At 36.3% G+C, this 15,395-nt stretch overlaps 1 protein-coding gene across 5 annotated transcripts in view; it reads left to right on the top strand.

Annotated features, from left to right (window-relative positions):
• The window catches only part of PPP2R5E (protein phosphatase 2 regulatory subunit B'epsilon), an 80,626-nt gene that overhangs the window by 41,186 nt on the left and 24,045 nt on the right, over window positions 1-15,395 (top strand). For all 5 annotated transcript variants that reach the window (XM_074820940.1, XM_074820939.1, XM_074820938.1 and 2 more), the window contains one exon: window positions 8,940-9,136. In XM_074820940.1, the coding sequence (XP_074677041.1) occupies window positions 8,940-9,136 (197 nt within the window). The remainder of the gene's footprint in view (window positions 1-8,939; window positions 9,137-15,395) is intronic.

Below are 15,395 nucleotides of genomic sequence, written 5' to 3'. Positions count from 1 at the left end.
TATCCACCTTATTTGAGCATTTCTTTCAGGATGTATCTATTTTCAAGGTTAGGATATTTTCTCTGTACATTTTGATCACTTAGGCCTCATTAATGACAAAGTTCAGCATTGTTTGGTAAAAGAATTTCTTAATGTTTAAGGTATAATGGATCACTAGTTGTTACAGGCCTCAACTTGCAGCCACCAACTGCTCGCAGGCATCAGCTAGCAGGCATCAGTTACTATTGTGTAGCTTTGCTCTACATCTGTAATTTGAGAAATAGCTTGGAAAATGAGATGGCTTTGTTTACATGGTGTTCCTGTCTCTGGTCTTTGTGATGTGTTTTAGGGTAGAAGAGCTAAGCAAGTAGGTAAGTTCAGCTTATTTTCTATTTGCATTTGCTCCACCTGTAGCTTTTGCTACTCAAAAATTCTGTGTTTAATTCTGGTGTAGAGCTCCTCCTGGTAACAGCTGAAAGGAACCAGTGGAAGGTTCAGCACTAGAGGCGTTACCAGCTTGAATTAAGCAAAGGTATAAGGAGTGATACTTCGTTACATACTAATCCTGGAGTCTCAGGAAACCCAAGGGCAGAGATTTTTCATGTAGAGTCTTGTGTTTGTGATGGAACATGATGTTAAAATTCTGAGATCTTTGGGTTTGTGGACATTTTGATTCTTAGCCTAAGAATGTTCTAACACAGCTCTGGGAACTCTGAAACTCCACCAGGTTTTAGTTTTGTGTCCCAGCATAGTACTGGGTTGGCTTTTTACACGCCTAGCTAAATTAACTGGTCAGTACCTAGAAAAAACTGAAAGCAAACAACCAGAAAAACAAAAAACCCACCCACAAATCCTATAAATGTTTATATAAACATAGAATGTACAAGATGAACAATTCCTGGAGTTGTTTTTTTTTTTTCTTCTTTTTAAAGAATGTTTAAAATCTACCCACATACACACCCTGTTTTTTTTTTTCCCCCTTACCTTTGGAGAAGACCTTGAAATGAAAAAGTTATGTCTTTCATATCTAGCAGTGGAAGGTTAGGCAGAAGGTGTGTGGCAAAGGTATCCTGATAATTTCTTCACTACCTCAGGTCAGTATTCTCAAGTGGCAGGACAAACATGGACAGCAGCTCTCTCTGGTGACTGTTCAGCAAATGAACAGACTTTGACTTTTCTGAATGAAGGTTAGCTTGTACTTTGAAAGTGAGATTCAGTAATAACTGACCTAAAACAACTAGCATAAACTTTCTGAGTCAGTATAAAAGAAACTTGAGTCAGTCCAGGAAAATGGGCCACAATAATTCTCAGTCTTTCAGCATAGTATTTTTGTCTTATTTGGGGATTTTGTGCCACGTACTCAATTTAGAAAATTGAAATAACAGTTATGTGTATTTTTGCCAGACTTTTTGCTTCCCTTTAAAAAAGGTAAAAATTGGTAATCATCATTTTCAAAACATTAGTAAAAAGGGAGTGTGGAAAGAAAGCAACCTACAAAACCTGTGATAAAGAATAAGTGTTAATTTGATGTCGATGCAAACTCACGATAAATAATGGGATGGGATATATTAAAGATGTCAGAGTGTCAGGAACCTCCAGATCTGTAGCTGCTTAGTCAAATCTAGCCCCTAACCACTAACACGCATTGCTGTTTTGCTTAAACATTTTAAACTCCAATTTTTTCCTTTTAAAATATTCTGCTGCTTTCATTGTGTTACCTATTCCCCAAATAATTTTTTCCTCTCTGTATTTTCCAAGTCTGCTGCTCATGCTCTACCTCATTCTCTTTCTCTCTTGGTCCTTTAATACCTTTTTATGTTGTTGCTCTGCCTTCTTTGGCTTCCCACTCAGTTCCCTTCTCATAATATTCACAGTTGTTGAAAAGTGTTGTCAACTTACCAAAGGAAGAAGGTATTGCTGCTTCATTGTGAAAAGACACTGTTACTACTAAGTGGTGATTATTATTACTAGTGTGAGGGACACTATATACTAGCAAATATCTTGTGAGTCTCTATTTTTGTGGGACCTAGAACAGCAACTGGTGTACCCAAATACCCTGGTAATCTCGTCTTCTATTAGTTGCTCATGAATTATGACTATCTACTATGTATTTCCTTGATTGCTTATCATTATCCAAGATGTTTGATATAACTTTCTTTCATAACAGATTCATCATGTAAAGTTAGTGATGAGTAAGAGTACCCAAACTTGTAAAACCTATGGCACCTCGGAAGCTCTCTACTCACTTGAGGGTGACACATCATTGATGCTAAATTGCAGTAATACAGTCCTTTTGCAACCAGTATGGATGTAATAGTATTGTGCTATGGCTCATCAGTAGCTTTGACAACCAACCTTGGTCAACTTCCAAGTTGAAAGATGTTCACAGCACAGACACCATTGGTGGAGTCAGTGATGGGATGAACAAGTGTTGGTCACAGTTTGACAAAGCATAGCTTAAAGGAATCTTTTCCTTGACACCTTGCCTGCTATGGCTCTGTATTGAGCCCTACGGGTGAATGTGAGGAGGCTTGAACTCTTGCCTGCACCGTGCCTGCTGTGGAAGTATGCAAAAAATTTAACTGAAGTTTCATAAACTTCATAGTTTTTAAAACTATACTTTATCGAAATTTTTCTTATTGGCAATGTGTTTTTAAGTTTTGGTCTTGAGATGAAAGAAATGGCAGCCCTTCATCCATGTGTTCTAGTAGGGGGCTGAAGTTCCTAAGATTTTTACGTAAGTGAGTAAAGGCAGAATTTCAGTTAATGTGTTTAGAAGTATATCTACGCTATGAAATTTTGGCCGTGTGTAGCGTTATGTCTGTGCCCTCTTGCTTGTAATGGTATCGCATATACACTCAAGGTGCTCAAATCATAGATCTACACGGCTTTCATAAAAACCTCTCTGAAATGATCAGAGAGTATTGCCAAGCAGTAGAGGGATTTGCAGTATCCAGGATCCCTGCGGAACTACCCAGGAGACTCCCACTTGATGAGAACTTGTTCAATTTAATCAAGGAGAAATTGACGGTCAGGGAAATAATACTCAATTTTGTGATTGATTATCTGTAGAAACACTGATTATGAGGAAAAGTGGTGGAGTATGTCCTGTGTTACACGTCTAATTGTGCATTTTGAATGTGCTGGAAACAGTGTTGCACTTTTCTTTTTGTGTGTGTTCACTCATAAAAGTCAGCTTGAGTTTGTCCCACTGTATTTATTGCTGTGTGAATAATGCGGTACTGGTTAGACTTTACATATTTGGAACACAATGCCTAACTGCTGCCCTGCCTGTATAATTATTAAGTATAGAGAATGGGTTGGGAAAATAGCTTTGAAAAAAGCACCTATTATAAATGAATGATTACTGACTTCACAAAGCATTCATAATATTGACAGCCAGTCACGAAAATTAAATGAATGCAATTAGGATAGTGATTACTTTTCTCAAGAAATATGTATAAGAAAGAGAGGGCAAACATTTGTACTTCTTGGCATCTTAAGACCAATATTGTACTGTGAAAAGTGGCTTATAGAGATGTGGCTTGTTATATACTAGGGTATATGTACAACAGGACCCTGAGTTAGCGAAAGCTTTGAGCTGAGTGTCGCTAGATCTTCTCTTGAAGTGAACTTCTCTAGACCAAAAGACTTTCAAATTCAATTTTGCAAGTTTTATCTGAATAAAACCTAGAAAGTTAGCTTCTTACAAAATAGAATCTTCATAGTGACCTGTGGGGGATAGATGTAAATATGAAGAGATGTATGCACAACTGCCTACGTTGTGCAGGTAGGTCCTTGCCTCAGTAGTTGGTTATGTTTAGCTTGGTGGCTTGGTGAGTGGCAGCAAAGCAGGTGGGATTTCTTTGGTTTTTTAGAGCTTTTTTGGCACAAGCGGATTTTACTAACTTAGAACAATAATGATCCTAGTTTTATTTAATAACTGGAAGATACAGAAACTGAAGAAAAATTGGGAAATTATTTTGCCATTGAGTTGATAGGCAAAGAATATAGAAAACAATCTCGGTGGGTGGAGGCAAGTGGATACACAGTTCTCATGCTGCAAAATTATAAGGAAGTTCTTTAATGTGAGCAAAAAAAAAAATACTATTAATCTTTATGTCCCCTATTCTAGACTTACTTCAGTTTTAGTACATCCTTTTATTTTTCATGCTTAACATGGTGGTGTTTGCTTTTACTAACATATGAGAAGATGATAGTAGTTCTTTATGCAAACATCGTCATCAAGCTAATTAATAACAGTTAATGTATATACTGGAAACAATAGTTACTCTGAGGGAATTTTGATTTTAATTATTAATAAATGTTCTGATAGTACATATGTGGGTGCAGGGTAGCATGTGTGAACATATCCTAGTTTTGCTTAATATTTGATATGTAATCTGCATCATTTGTCTTGGTTTATACTAATTCTAGACCCTATCCTGTCTTGCGTCTGCAATCCCGTGATTTTTCCCTACAGTTGCTGTGCTGGTTTAAGCAGCTCAATCCCTCCCTGCATCTTCACTTCCCGGTGTTAGATCCTTCTTTGCAAAACTACAGGCTAAAGTGGATCAGGGAACTGGTCCTGGTGTTCAGCATCTCCCTCTTGGTTTTTTACTACCACTGAGAGGAGAAGCATAGCTCAGTTCACTGGATGCAGCTTTGCTCCTTTGATGCATAGATTTACTTTTCTATGATCCCAAGTCAGTTACTTGTAAATTATTTTAATTAAAATATGAATGTAGTATAAACATAAATTTTTTTTACATATGTTAGAGACTTGCAGTAAAAGTATGCTATCAGATTTTTGTGTCTTTATTTGATAAAAGGATGCAGAAGACAGACTGCAGAGATGACTGATGAGAAGGGATGGGCTGGTTGAATTTGGATTATTTTGAAAAAAGGCCATTAAGAGAGAAACTGAATTGCTTTGACCATTTTAGAAATAGCATTTCAGCCCTTGTAGTAACAATTGTTATTCCATGCCTAAAAAAAATGTACAGTACTTTCTGTCAATTTTTCTGATAACTTTATAAAACACTTGATTTTGTTAAAGGCTGTGATTCTATCTGGATTACCGTTGTTAGATGTGTTAGTACTTGCTTTCATTAAGCCAGTTTCCTTAGAATCTGTGAATACTCAAGAGTATTTCAAAAGCTCTGTACTGATTTAAAAGGCTAAAGAGAAAACTTACAAGCCTGCAAATTAACTCATAGCAAAGACCTGAAAATGAGAAGAGTTATCAGTCATTCAGATGAAAGTTTAAATTTCTTTAAATTTTTATTTTAATAAGGGTATACAGTCCTGTGCACTGGACATAAATCACACATGCCACTTAGTAGTGTCAGTTTGATATTGTTTGATATTATTTTATAGATTATTAAAGTATCATAGGTATTTACACAGATTTATTAGAGCAGTTGCTCAATTTTCAGTTCTTTCAAATGAAAGTGGATACAATGGTAATATTGCAGGTTATTAAATTTGGAGGCCTAAATGTTTGGCTGTGCATTAGCACAAGAGTAAAATGTTGCAGAATTCCTTGAAAACTCTGCATATCCATCTGCTGAGAAGAAAATGATTTGCTGTTTTTCAGTAACTAACTGTGAACATCTGTAACGAACTGCATGTTTAATTTCAAGTCATTGCGTTAAGGAGTTCAGCTCTGCTGTGGACCTCAATCCATCTGCACCCCAAGTACCAGTGTGCTCCCTGCTCCAAATAGTGGCATGAGGGTGGCCGGGGAAGTCTGTTCTTAGTGATGTTTTGGAAAGGGTTGTACAGCTGTGAAAGAGACATTAGAGAATTAAGGGAAACATGGAAAAATAAAATAAAAAACCCCCAAACAAAACAAACCCAAACCAGAGAAAAAACCAAAACCATGGCATGGTCTCTGTGGGAAGGTTGGGAACATGGAATACTGATTTTACTGATTTCTGCTGCCCTTTTCTTGTGCTGTGCATATTAGGACCCCCTAAAATTGACTCTCTTATATGTTCCCTGTTTCCAAGTAGAAAAAGCTAGGCGTTAGGTGTTATTTGGTTCCCAAGACACCCCAAATTCCTAAGAACAGTAAGAAATACTATTGCATTATGCTTCTTGCAATTTTATTTTACAGTGTGAATGGCAACTTCCTTAATAAAGAAAAGCAGATATGACCAGAACGATCAGGTTTTGGGGTTTTATTTCACAGGGCCTTGGGGGTTTTTTTGTTGTTTGTTTGCTTGTGGGTTTTTTGGTTAGGGTTTTTTTTTTTTTTACTTTGCCCCTATAGTTTGCATGGCTCATCAACGTGGTAATGCTGGCATGAAATTCATGTAGTGTTCTAGAGTGGTTTTTCTTGAGAAGAACTTAATTATATTTTTCATTTTGTTCCCACACCTCCAGGTACTTAACTGAAGGAAAAAAGAAAACAAACTTTTATTAGTTATTTTAATGCTTTAGTCATTTTTAAATTTTTGTTTAATACCGTCCCAACTTAAAATGAGTCTGATCTTGAGTCATTTGAGTCTGGTTATAACTTGTGCTGAACTGTATCTTAATGGATTTCCATTTGATTTCAGCCCATTTTTCTTTGACTAGGATATCCTTGTCGGTCAACATAAATGTATGCAAGCTATGTAGAAACCCCTGTTATGTTCATGTAACATCATAGATTTTATTGATACCACTTAAATGGTTTCAAGTTTTATGGGGGATTATAGGTAGCATAAGAAAGAGTGGAAGTTAGAATTAAACATAATACTCTTGAAAAGTAACCGATTACACTTTTATCCCTTCTTTTTTTTTTTTTTTTTTTTCCCCCTCCTCCAGCTTGTATTTACAGTCGGTCTTCTAAAAGAAATTGTTAATCAATTAATTGTTGCCTGCTTGCTAATAACAGTGAATTCTGAAGTCCATTCTCCTTTTTTGTACTATATTAAGGCAGGTAATCAAGAGAGCAGTCACAAGTACTTTTCTTCCCCAGGCCCTTTATCTCCTGTAAGCCTGTAACCTTAGAAAGGTTGCTAAGAGAAGTGGTCTTTTTTGTAATGGGTGAGGCCTAATGATTTTCTCTGACTCCTTGGCTTATCTTGGGTTTCAGTGCTGCCTGCTGTGAGGCATTTGGGAGAGACCTGGCCAGTGGAACGGCTTTCCGGTGACCTGGTTTTGGGATCTTCAGTTTCTCCAGAGATGTTTGGGGGGGGATTCTCTCGCGCTTCTTGTTGGAATTCTGCAGGACCGCATTTTTTGCATCTTCTGTGCCACAGATGAATATAGCCTGTAGGAATGTGGGGCGAACAATTATGGTGATACGAAGTGTGGTGTCATAACTATACCACTTTTCCCTCTACCTTTACTTTCCTTTGGACGCAGCAGTTGTAGACCTTACCCAAGCCTAATGCATATGAGATTGGTGTGTGCTGACTGGTATCATCAATTGAACCTTGCCAAGATCTTGGTTATTCTTTGTGGGATGCAGTTTGCTAACATATTGAATCCTGTCACTATGGCAGTGCTGTAAGCAAAAGAAGAATCAATTGTGCTTCACCATGTCAAGTCAGAAAACATGTAGCATCTTTATTTGTACTGCAATCCATGTTTATTCTTTTAAGCGTTTAAGCAATGAAGAGAATTGATGTGAAGTACTTTGGTGTCCTTGCATCTCTATCAGAACTTTTTAAAACTATGCAGCTATATACTATGACCTTGTAATATTTCATAGGTCTTTTGAACTTGCAACTAGTAACTGTTGTGCACGTGGTTTTAATTAAAACAGATGCATGGTACTTCATCCTTAAAACTACTATACTATTACTAACAGCTTCCAGTGTTTACCAGGTATTCCTTAACTTGACATATTCTTGTGTCAACAATAAGAAGTTCCACATTAGGTTGACTTTTCACTAGTGTGTCCAAGTTTTGAGCAACAAACATCAATTCTTTACTATTAAAATTTTTCTAGTTAAAATCAGCAATTTTTTTAATTTATGTGTTGTATTGTGGCTTGGAAGGTCATTCACTGGATGCTGGTGCTGACAGAGCATTTGTGCCTTTAAAAAAAAAAGTAGATCAAAGGAAGGGAAGTGCCCTCTAATCTGAGGGCATCCTTTCAGAGTAAAAATGCACATTTCATTTCTGCAACTCTGCTGTTGTTAGCCTCTTGTGTACATGAACATCGGATAAACTAAGCTCTCAGTGTACTCTTTTGATGCACATAGTAAACTAACAAACCACTAAGAAGTTGACATTCCTTTTATTATTTTATTAAGTCTTTTAACTGCTGAGAATTAAGAAAACAGAGCAAAAATAGCAAGTAGTATATTCTGCTTACTTTATTGGTCAAGCACATACTATTTTGTGTGAAAATGTTCCTATTGATGCATGTTATATGTTCATAATACAGCAAATAATCCTCACTGTGTTTCAGTAAAATCGATTTTGCTATGGGAAGTGTCAACATGGGGGTAATGATTGAATCTGAAAACTTGTTGCAGAATTATAGTCTTGCTGTGTATTCATATACATATTCATGTATATTCATATAGAGCTATAAATGACACTGTTTTTAGAAATACCAATTAATCAAACTTGATCTGTTTGACAGTTCTTTCATCCTTCTTTGGAGTGTAAGTTAATGATGGTGAATGTCAGTCTCCAGTGAAAGTAGCGGTGTATCATAGAATTAAGCCTTGAATGGTGTTGTGTTTGCATTCTCCACTTCAGCCTGGACGTTTTTTGTGAACTTTATTTTCTTAATAGCAGATGATGATTAAATTGCTTCTACAACATGTTGTTCAAGATCTCAAGCACACAATAGTAGTAGAGTTGCTATAACGGGTTCGTTTGTTAATCTGAGCTCTGTTTTACAAAAATTGTATGAATGCTGCTTTCCTTTGAAATTGATCTTCAAAAAGAAATCCTGTTTTGTATAATAAGATGCCAGACTCACAAAGATTTCCTTTCTTGTTTCATAGACGTTCCATCTTCAGAGCAGCCTGAACTGTTCCTAAAGAAACTTCAACAGTGCTGTGTCATTTTTGACTTCATGGACACGCTTTCAGACCTTAAAATGAAAGAATACAAGCGCTCCACTCTTAATGAACTGGTGGACTACATTACAATAAGCAGAGGCTGTTTGACAGAGCAGACTTACCCTGAAGTAGTTAGAATGGTGAGTTCCTTCTTTCTCATGGTCTCTTTAAATCCACTTGCAATTCCAGTTACGCATTGTGGGCGAAATTGAACCCTGGAGTAGGTGGATTAAATGAGGCCTTTGATTTGTATTTTCTACTAGACATCACTTGGGGATAATTCTCCAAAGAAAAAAATATTAATTTTTATATATTCTTAATTAAAGTCAAGTAGATGATGGTTATTATAGTGTCACAAAAATATGAAAGGAAACCTGGATTGTTTCTTGATGGAGAAAGCTAGCAGCCATAAAATCAGAGTCCCTCACATTTCCCCCCACCTACCCTCTCTCTCTTCCCCAGTGTAAATAATGGAATAATTTTTGCAAGTTTTTTATCTTTCTTTGAATTTTATCCAAGGTCTTCAGTGTGTACTTTAGGCAGAGATAGCTTAAAGTATGCACAGATAATGATTTTAAATAATAAATGCTAAAAATGTTGTATGGGATCAGTGTGAAAATTTCCTGGTTGTATTATGTGGATTCATAGCAGCTGCCGTTAGAGTGAGCAAGATTACTCAACAATAAAGCCATACCTTGTATATATGAATTGTCAAATAACAATTTTCAGTTTAAAAATGGAAACAGTAGCAGATGCTAGCTATATGGTGAGGAACGTTCATTGAGATTGGCAAAATCAATCACTGCTTTAAAATGTTTACTCTCTACTACCATACGGAACCCTTATAACCTGTTATCTAAATGAGAAAGCAATTAGTTAAATGTAGATTTGGTGATTTTGTTTCCTAATGGTACTGTGTGATCATGGAATCCACTGGCTATGTGCTGTAAGAAAAAAAAAAATGAATAGTTTTTACATTGCATTATATATGCTCTTTATTTCTTTTCTGACACACAGATACATGCTGTGTTGCTTGTCTGTAATATTTAAAAATAGCTGTAAATTGTGACAGAATCATCAAGCAGCTAATAGTGAAGGAAAAAAACAGAATTAAGGGTGTATGGAAAAATCTTAATATGGCTTCTTTGTATGTATGCATTGTCAGAAAGCCTATAATTGTGTGAGCAGATTCTTCCCCTTCTCCCTCACCCTCCTTTTCTCCCTTCTTTACTGGACCAATCTTCTGAATGAACTGCTTTTCAGTCTGCTGTGTTATTTGTTCAAGCATGTGATCTAATGCACCATTCAAATACCAGTCTGAATACAGAATTACTAGTTCTTTGCTGAATTCTTCTGCTGGTGCTGCACTGTAGTATCTAAATGGTTTACTTGTACTGCTTGTGATGAACAAATTATATCATACCCTTTGTACAGACAGGACGCTGATGCACAGGTAACTTCAAACAAATTGGGTTCTTTTTCTGTGTATAGAGGATGACTCCAAACTCGCCTCCTGCGAGAATTTGGTATTTTTTTAAAACGTTTCTATTAGTGAAGTTGTATTGTTGCATTGACTTTGGTTATAGTTATTTACTGCAGCAACATTTGTAGAATAAAGACTCTGCAACTTAGTGTTATCTTCGGTTGGGCCCCAAGAAACAAGAATAATTTGATCTGTATCTGCTCGTAAAATTCAATTTAAATCATAAATCACAACCTATGAAGCAATCTGAACTTGAACTGTAGAAGAGATGCAAAACCCCTTTGCTAGCATGTCCAGCTGTCCCTGGAGTCCCTTATGTTGATTCACAAAGCAGTTTTTATCTTAAGGAAATGAGGCATTGCCTAAATAGTTTGAAAAACATGGTTTTAAATAATTTTCTTAAATATAGTCTGTTAACTGATATGGAGGAGTCACTGGAAGTAAAGATACAGTGTGAATTTTTCTAGTGGATTTCACAGATATTTGTTAATGGAGCTTCAGGAATTCCAGTTTCAGTTTAGCTCATTTTTGATGGAAAACTGTTCTATCTTCTTTTTTTCTAGTATTCCCCTCATCCTTTCATTTCATCATGCCCTTCATCTTAGTTTCTTCTGCGTTGTATTTGGGTTCCAGTGCTGAATTTATGCTATGTTTTCTCTTCGGTGCCAGGGTACTTACACAGGGGGGGACTGATAATGTTCTCAAGTCCTTTATCTGGCTACCCTGTGGCTCCTGACTGCCCAAACCTAGATTTTTTACAAATAAAAAGATGCCCAAGTAATTAGGGAAACAGACATGTTTTTTTCTAAAGAATTTCCTGAGAAAGTTGTAATACTTAATTTTGTAAGAAACTCTACCCTACAACAGACACCTGTGCTTTGATGAAGATGTAAGCTATTGGAAAGACAGTTTCAAAATTGGAAAGTTGGCACAGCCTAATTGTGCCTGTGGCAGCCGGCAGTGTTCTTGGTGTATGTGCTCTTGGAAAAACACTTTGGTAGTTGTATTCCATGTAAGCAGAAGGCTGTGCTCTGCTATTGAATTTATGTGAGTGAATCCACGGCAAATGCATGAATGATTTCTTTCGATCATCCGAACGAATGCTAATGCAGTGTTTCTACTCAACCACATCATCAGGGCTTTTGTGCATTGCAGGTATTGTGTATTTTACACATACGCTATCTGGTAAAAGTGGTATTTTTCCCCCTAGTCTTTGCCTATAAAAGCAAGACATCTTCATCACTTTAAGTGCAGTTATACAGGCCCTAGAGGGAAACGTAGGACTCCTAATATTCTATAAAATAAGTTTTTGGCACATATTGCCTGGTGAATAGACGACATTAGTCACTTCGTGCTGAAGCATCATGTTTGGTGTAACTTGTTCTTTGCAATAAGTGCATGTTCTTGTTTCATGCAGAATTGTGCTCGTAATCGTATACTGAGACAGTCTTAACTGTGCACAGTTGGCTTCATGAGTGAAACTGTCACCTTTATCTACTTTTGAGGATTTTCACCTAGGTCTCCAACTGTGTTCACAAAGGAGCTGTCAGGTTGACAGTCTCTGACCTGTCGTGGTATCTATGTCCTGGCCAAATTAGCATCCCCATTGACATCACGGGAGTGCTTCAGTTGAAAGATCAGTATCTTAAAACTGACCAAAATGGAGCACAAGTGTTCTTTGTCGCTTTGGAAGGTCTCCACCCTGTTATGTTTAGTGTTTATGAATCCAGGAATTAGTATTTCCTGCTCGGCCCTTTGGGCTACTGTGCTTTGGAGGTGAAGTATTGTAAACAGGTGAAAAAGAAAGAAGCTGTTTTGTGATTTTTGACATCATTTAAGAGCAGAAAAAAAGGCAGACAAGCCTGAAGCTGATATTTAAAAAGTTACCAATATTTATAAAGTGCTTTCTTATCTTAATTATCTAAAACATCCAAAAAAGTGATATCTGTGGAAAAGCCTTTTTTTTGTTGTAAATTTTTATAACATAGGTATATATTAGTGTTCTCTGTTCATGACCCAAAAGGAGTTTGGCTTTACAGATGCTGGGATAGAAAAACATTGCCTGTAAACTTCTTCAGAAACTCTGATTTTTTTTTTAATTACTTCTAAATGTGGTGGTGTTACGGTGTAAGGGTTTGAAAAACAGTCATTTGTGGTAGCCAGCATAACAGCTCCTGGATATTGTTACTGTCAGTCATCCTAAATACATGCCATTAAAACCTTAATCCCTAATCGTAATATCACGTATTTTCATCTTGTTCTCTTGAGCACATGATATGGTGGTGTATATAGCTAAATGTGAAATCACTTGGCTATTTGTCAACCTGTGTGCATGTCCACTTCTCTAAGCCACTCTCTTTAGCTTGATACATACAGAAGTGTTTGGTATGTTATTGGTTATTTAAAAAAGTAAAATAAAATTTAATTTACTAATGGCACCAAAGCAAGCTTGCAGTGGCCTTGTCACTGTCATCAATATCAGTTGATGGGAAGAGCGGTTGGGGTTTGTGTTAATGGCCCTAAGCTGGACAGATTTATTCAGGAGGGTATTGCTCAGTGTGCTTCCCCTGCAGTTTGATGTGTTGTTCAGAAGGGCATATGACATTCTTTAGAATTAGTCTAGTCTTAGGAAAAAAGGCCCTTGCCAATTAAACCACACTCTGCTAAGAAGGAAATGCCAGTAATATGACTTTATGAGCCAATAATTGGACACTTAATCTAAAATTTGTTCCTGTCTGAGCAAAATGTGGAGGCTTAAACTAATGATGCTGATTTTGCTGGTAGATTAAGCAATGGTAGTTGAATGAAATAAATGTTTGTTATTATCTGTGGTATCCCAAAGGGTCTATGTAGTAGAGCTTTTTGTGTTTTCTGAGTATTAAGACATAGATTGAGGAAACTGATGTCTTTCATTTAAAAAATTAGATGGGAAGAATTGACAAGCTGTTAAACTGAGAAATCTGGATTAATCTCTTTGTTGATGAGCATCATTTCAGCTCTCCAACTTGTTTCTTAAAAACTCAGCCCCTGACATTTACCATGATGTTTATGCAACATCTGTGGATGGTTGCCAGTCCATAAGAGATGGCTAATGAAACTTTTTTGAGATACACCTTTTAGAATGGAATAGTAGTACTTTGTTCTCCTCTCTTTTAAGTGCAGAAACGCATTTGGCTTCCTGTTGTCATCTTTATCTTTTCTGTAATGACAAATCAAGTAAAAGAAGACTGTAATCTCTATAGCCAAAATGAAACATCATATTAGATATCTTCTGGCTCAGAAGCTATGTTGAGCAACACAGTGAAAGAAACTTGGTTAAATGAATACCCAAATCAATACCAAAAATTACATTTTAAAGGTCAGATTCTGATTTTTTTTTACCGACATAAATCTAGAGAGATTGCATTCCCTTTCCTGCAGGTTTGTCTCAACAGATGTGAGGGCAAAGTCTGATTAGGAGTTTGTGACAGACCTTTTAAACGGAAAGAATATCTTGTTAAGCCATGATTTTTTTAGCATGTTGAAGAACCTATTTTTAGGAAGTGTTCTAGCTGTTAGACTTCATAGGCATTATGAATTTCTTTATTTTCTATAGCTTTAGCTATAGCTTATGACTAAGTATGACACTCTGCTTGCTAAATGTTCATCCTGTTTAGGGTTTTCCATGTTAAAATGTTCTTGGATAGAGATCTTTTTGTAAGTCTACCTATATTCAGTCTTACCTTTTTGATTTAGCAAAAACCCTGTGCATAAAATACTGTTGGTTCTTGTATTAGAGTTAAAAATATAATACTGAAAGCCATTTTTACTTTAAGGAATGTAAATGAAATCATACACTCTTACAAAAATTGACAAATAATGTATCTTTTCTAATATGAATTTTATATGTCTTCAGGAATTCTGTAAAATATTAGGAATTAATCTTAACCTCAACTTTTGACCCCCAAAATAGACTTTGATTAAACATTGTTATGTAGGTACAGCCATGATGGAGCAAGCATGCTATCCAAGTTTAAAGAAAATAGATAAAAATCACATCATATTTTAAATTCTGTTCTTGTTTCTTTAATGTGAGGGTTATCAATTCTGTAAAAGCAAGAAAATAATCTAACTTTGGGGTTTTATGCATTATTTCCAAATTCCTCTGTTAGATGCTTTTTATTATTCACGTTCTCTATTCACCTAGTTTGTACAAAACCCATAATGCTTATTAAAAGAAGAGGCTCTGATGTTCTGTGCTCCTCTCAGAAAATCAGTTGGAGGCAGCTCCTCTTGCAGTAGTTGTCCCTAATAATTTTTCCCGACAGTATGTAATTACATTTACCCGTATCCATTATTCCTCCTGTTGGTTACACAGGCCTTTCATTCGTCAGACTTTATCTGCATAATAGTACAGTGACTAGGTCTAAAGCAAGGAAATAAACTGGAAAAACATTTTTGTTTCAAGAAGTACTTGTGTTGACTCCAGCTATTTTTTTTTTTTTTTAAAGGAGTGTATACCCACAACCCTCCCTTTTGGCTGTGTCATCTTCTTGAATACCTTTTGAGCATTGTGTCTGTCAATAAGCACAATGTGCATCTTCTGGGGATTGTTTTCTTGGCTTTTGAATTTTTTGTTTTGTTCTTCAGTTTGGAGTCCGAGACAGTATGAGTTTTGTAATGCTGTCTAGAGTTCAAGTTCATGTATTGGCAGGCTTTCACTTGATCTGATGCCTGCTTTAGAGATGAGGGCCTTTTTCTGCTGGTACTGTGCTTTAATTTGTCCAAGATACTTGAGTTACTGCTATGATTTTTTAGATTGTATTGTATAGAATTAGCTGGGCACACATGAAATAAATAACTGTTCCACTGGATCATCTCAAAACATAGTTACACGGGGACAGCAATGAACAGGGTAGTTACTGGTAGGGTACCCT

This window comes from Strix aluco, chromosome 4 (genome assembly GCF_031877795.1).
Source record: "Strix aluco isolate bStrAlu1 chromosome 4, bStrAlu1.hap1, whole genome shotgun sequence".
Taxonomy (NCBI): Eukaryota; Metazoa; Chordata; class Aves; order Strigiformes; family Strigidae; genus Strix; species Strix aluco.
The sequence above is the reverse complement of the archived record's forward strand: the minus strand, read 5'-3'. Positions and strand labels throughout refer to the sequence as shown.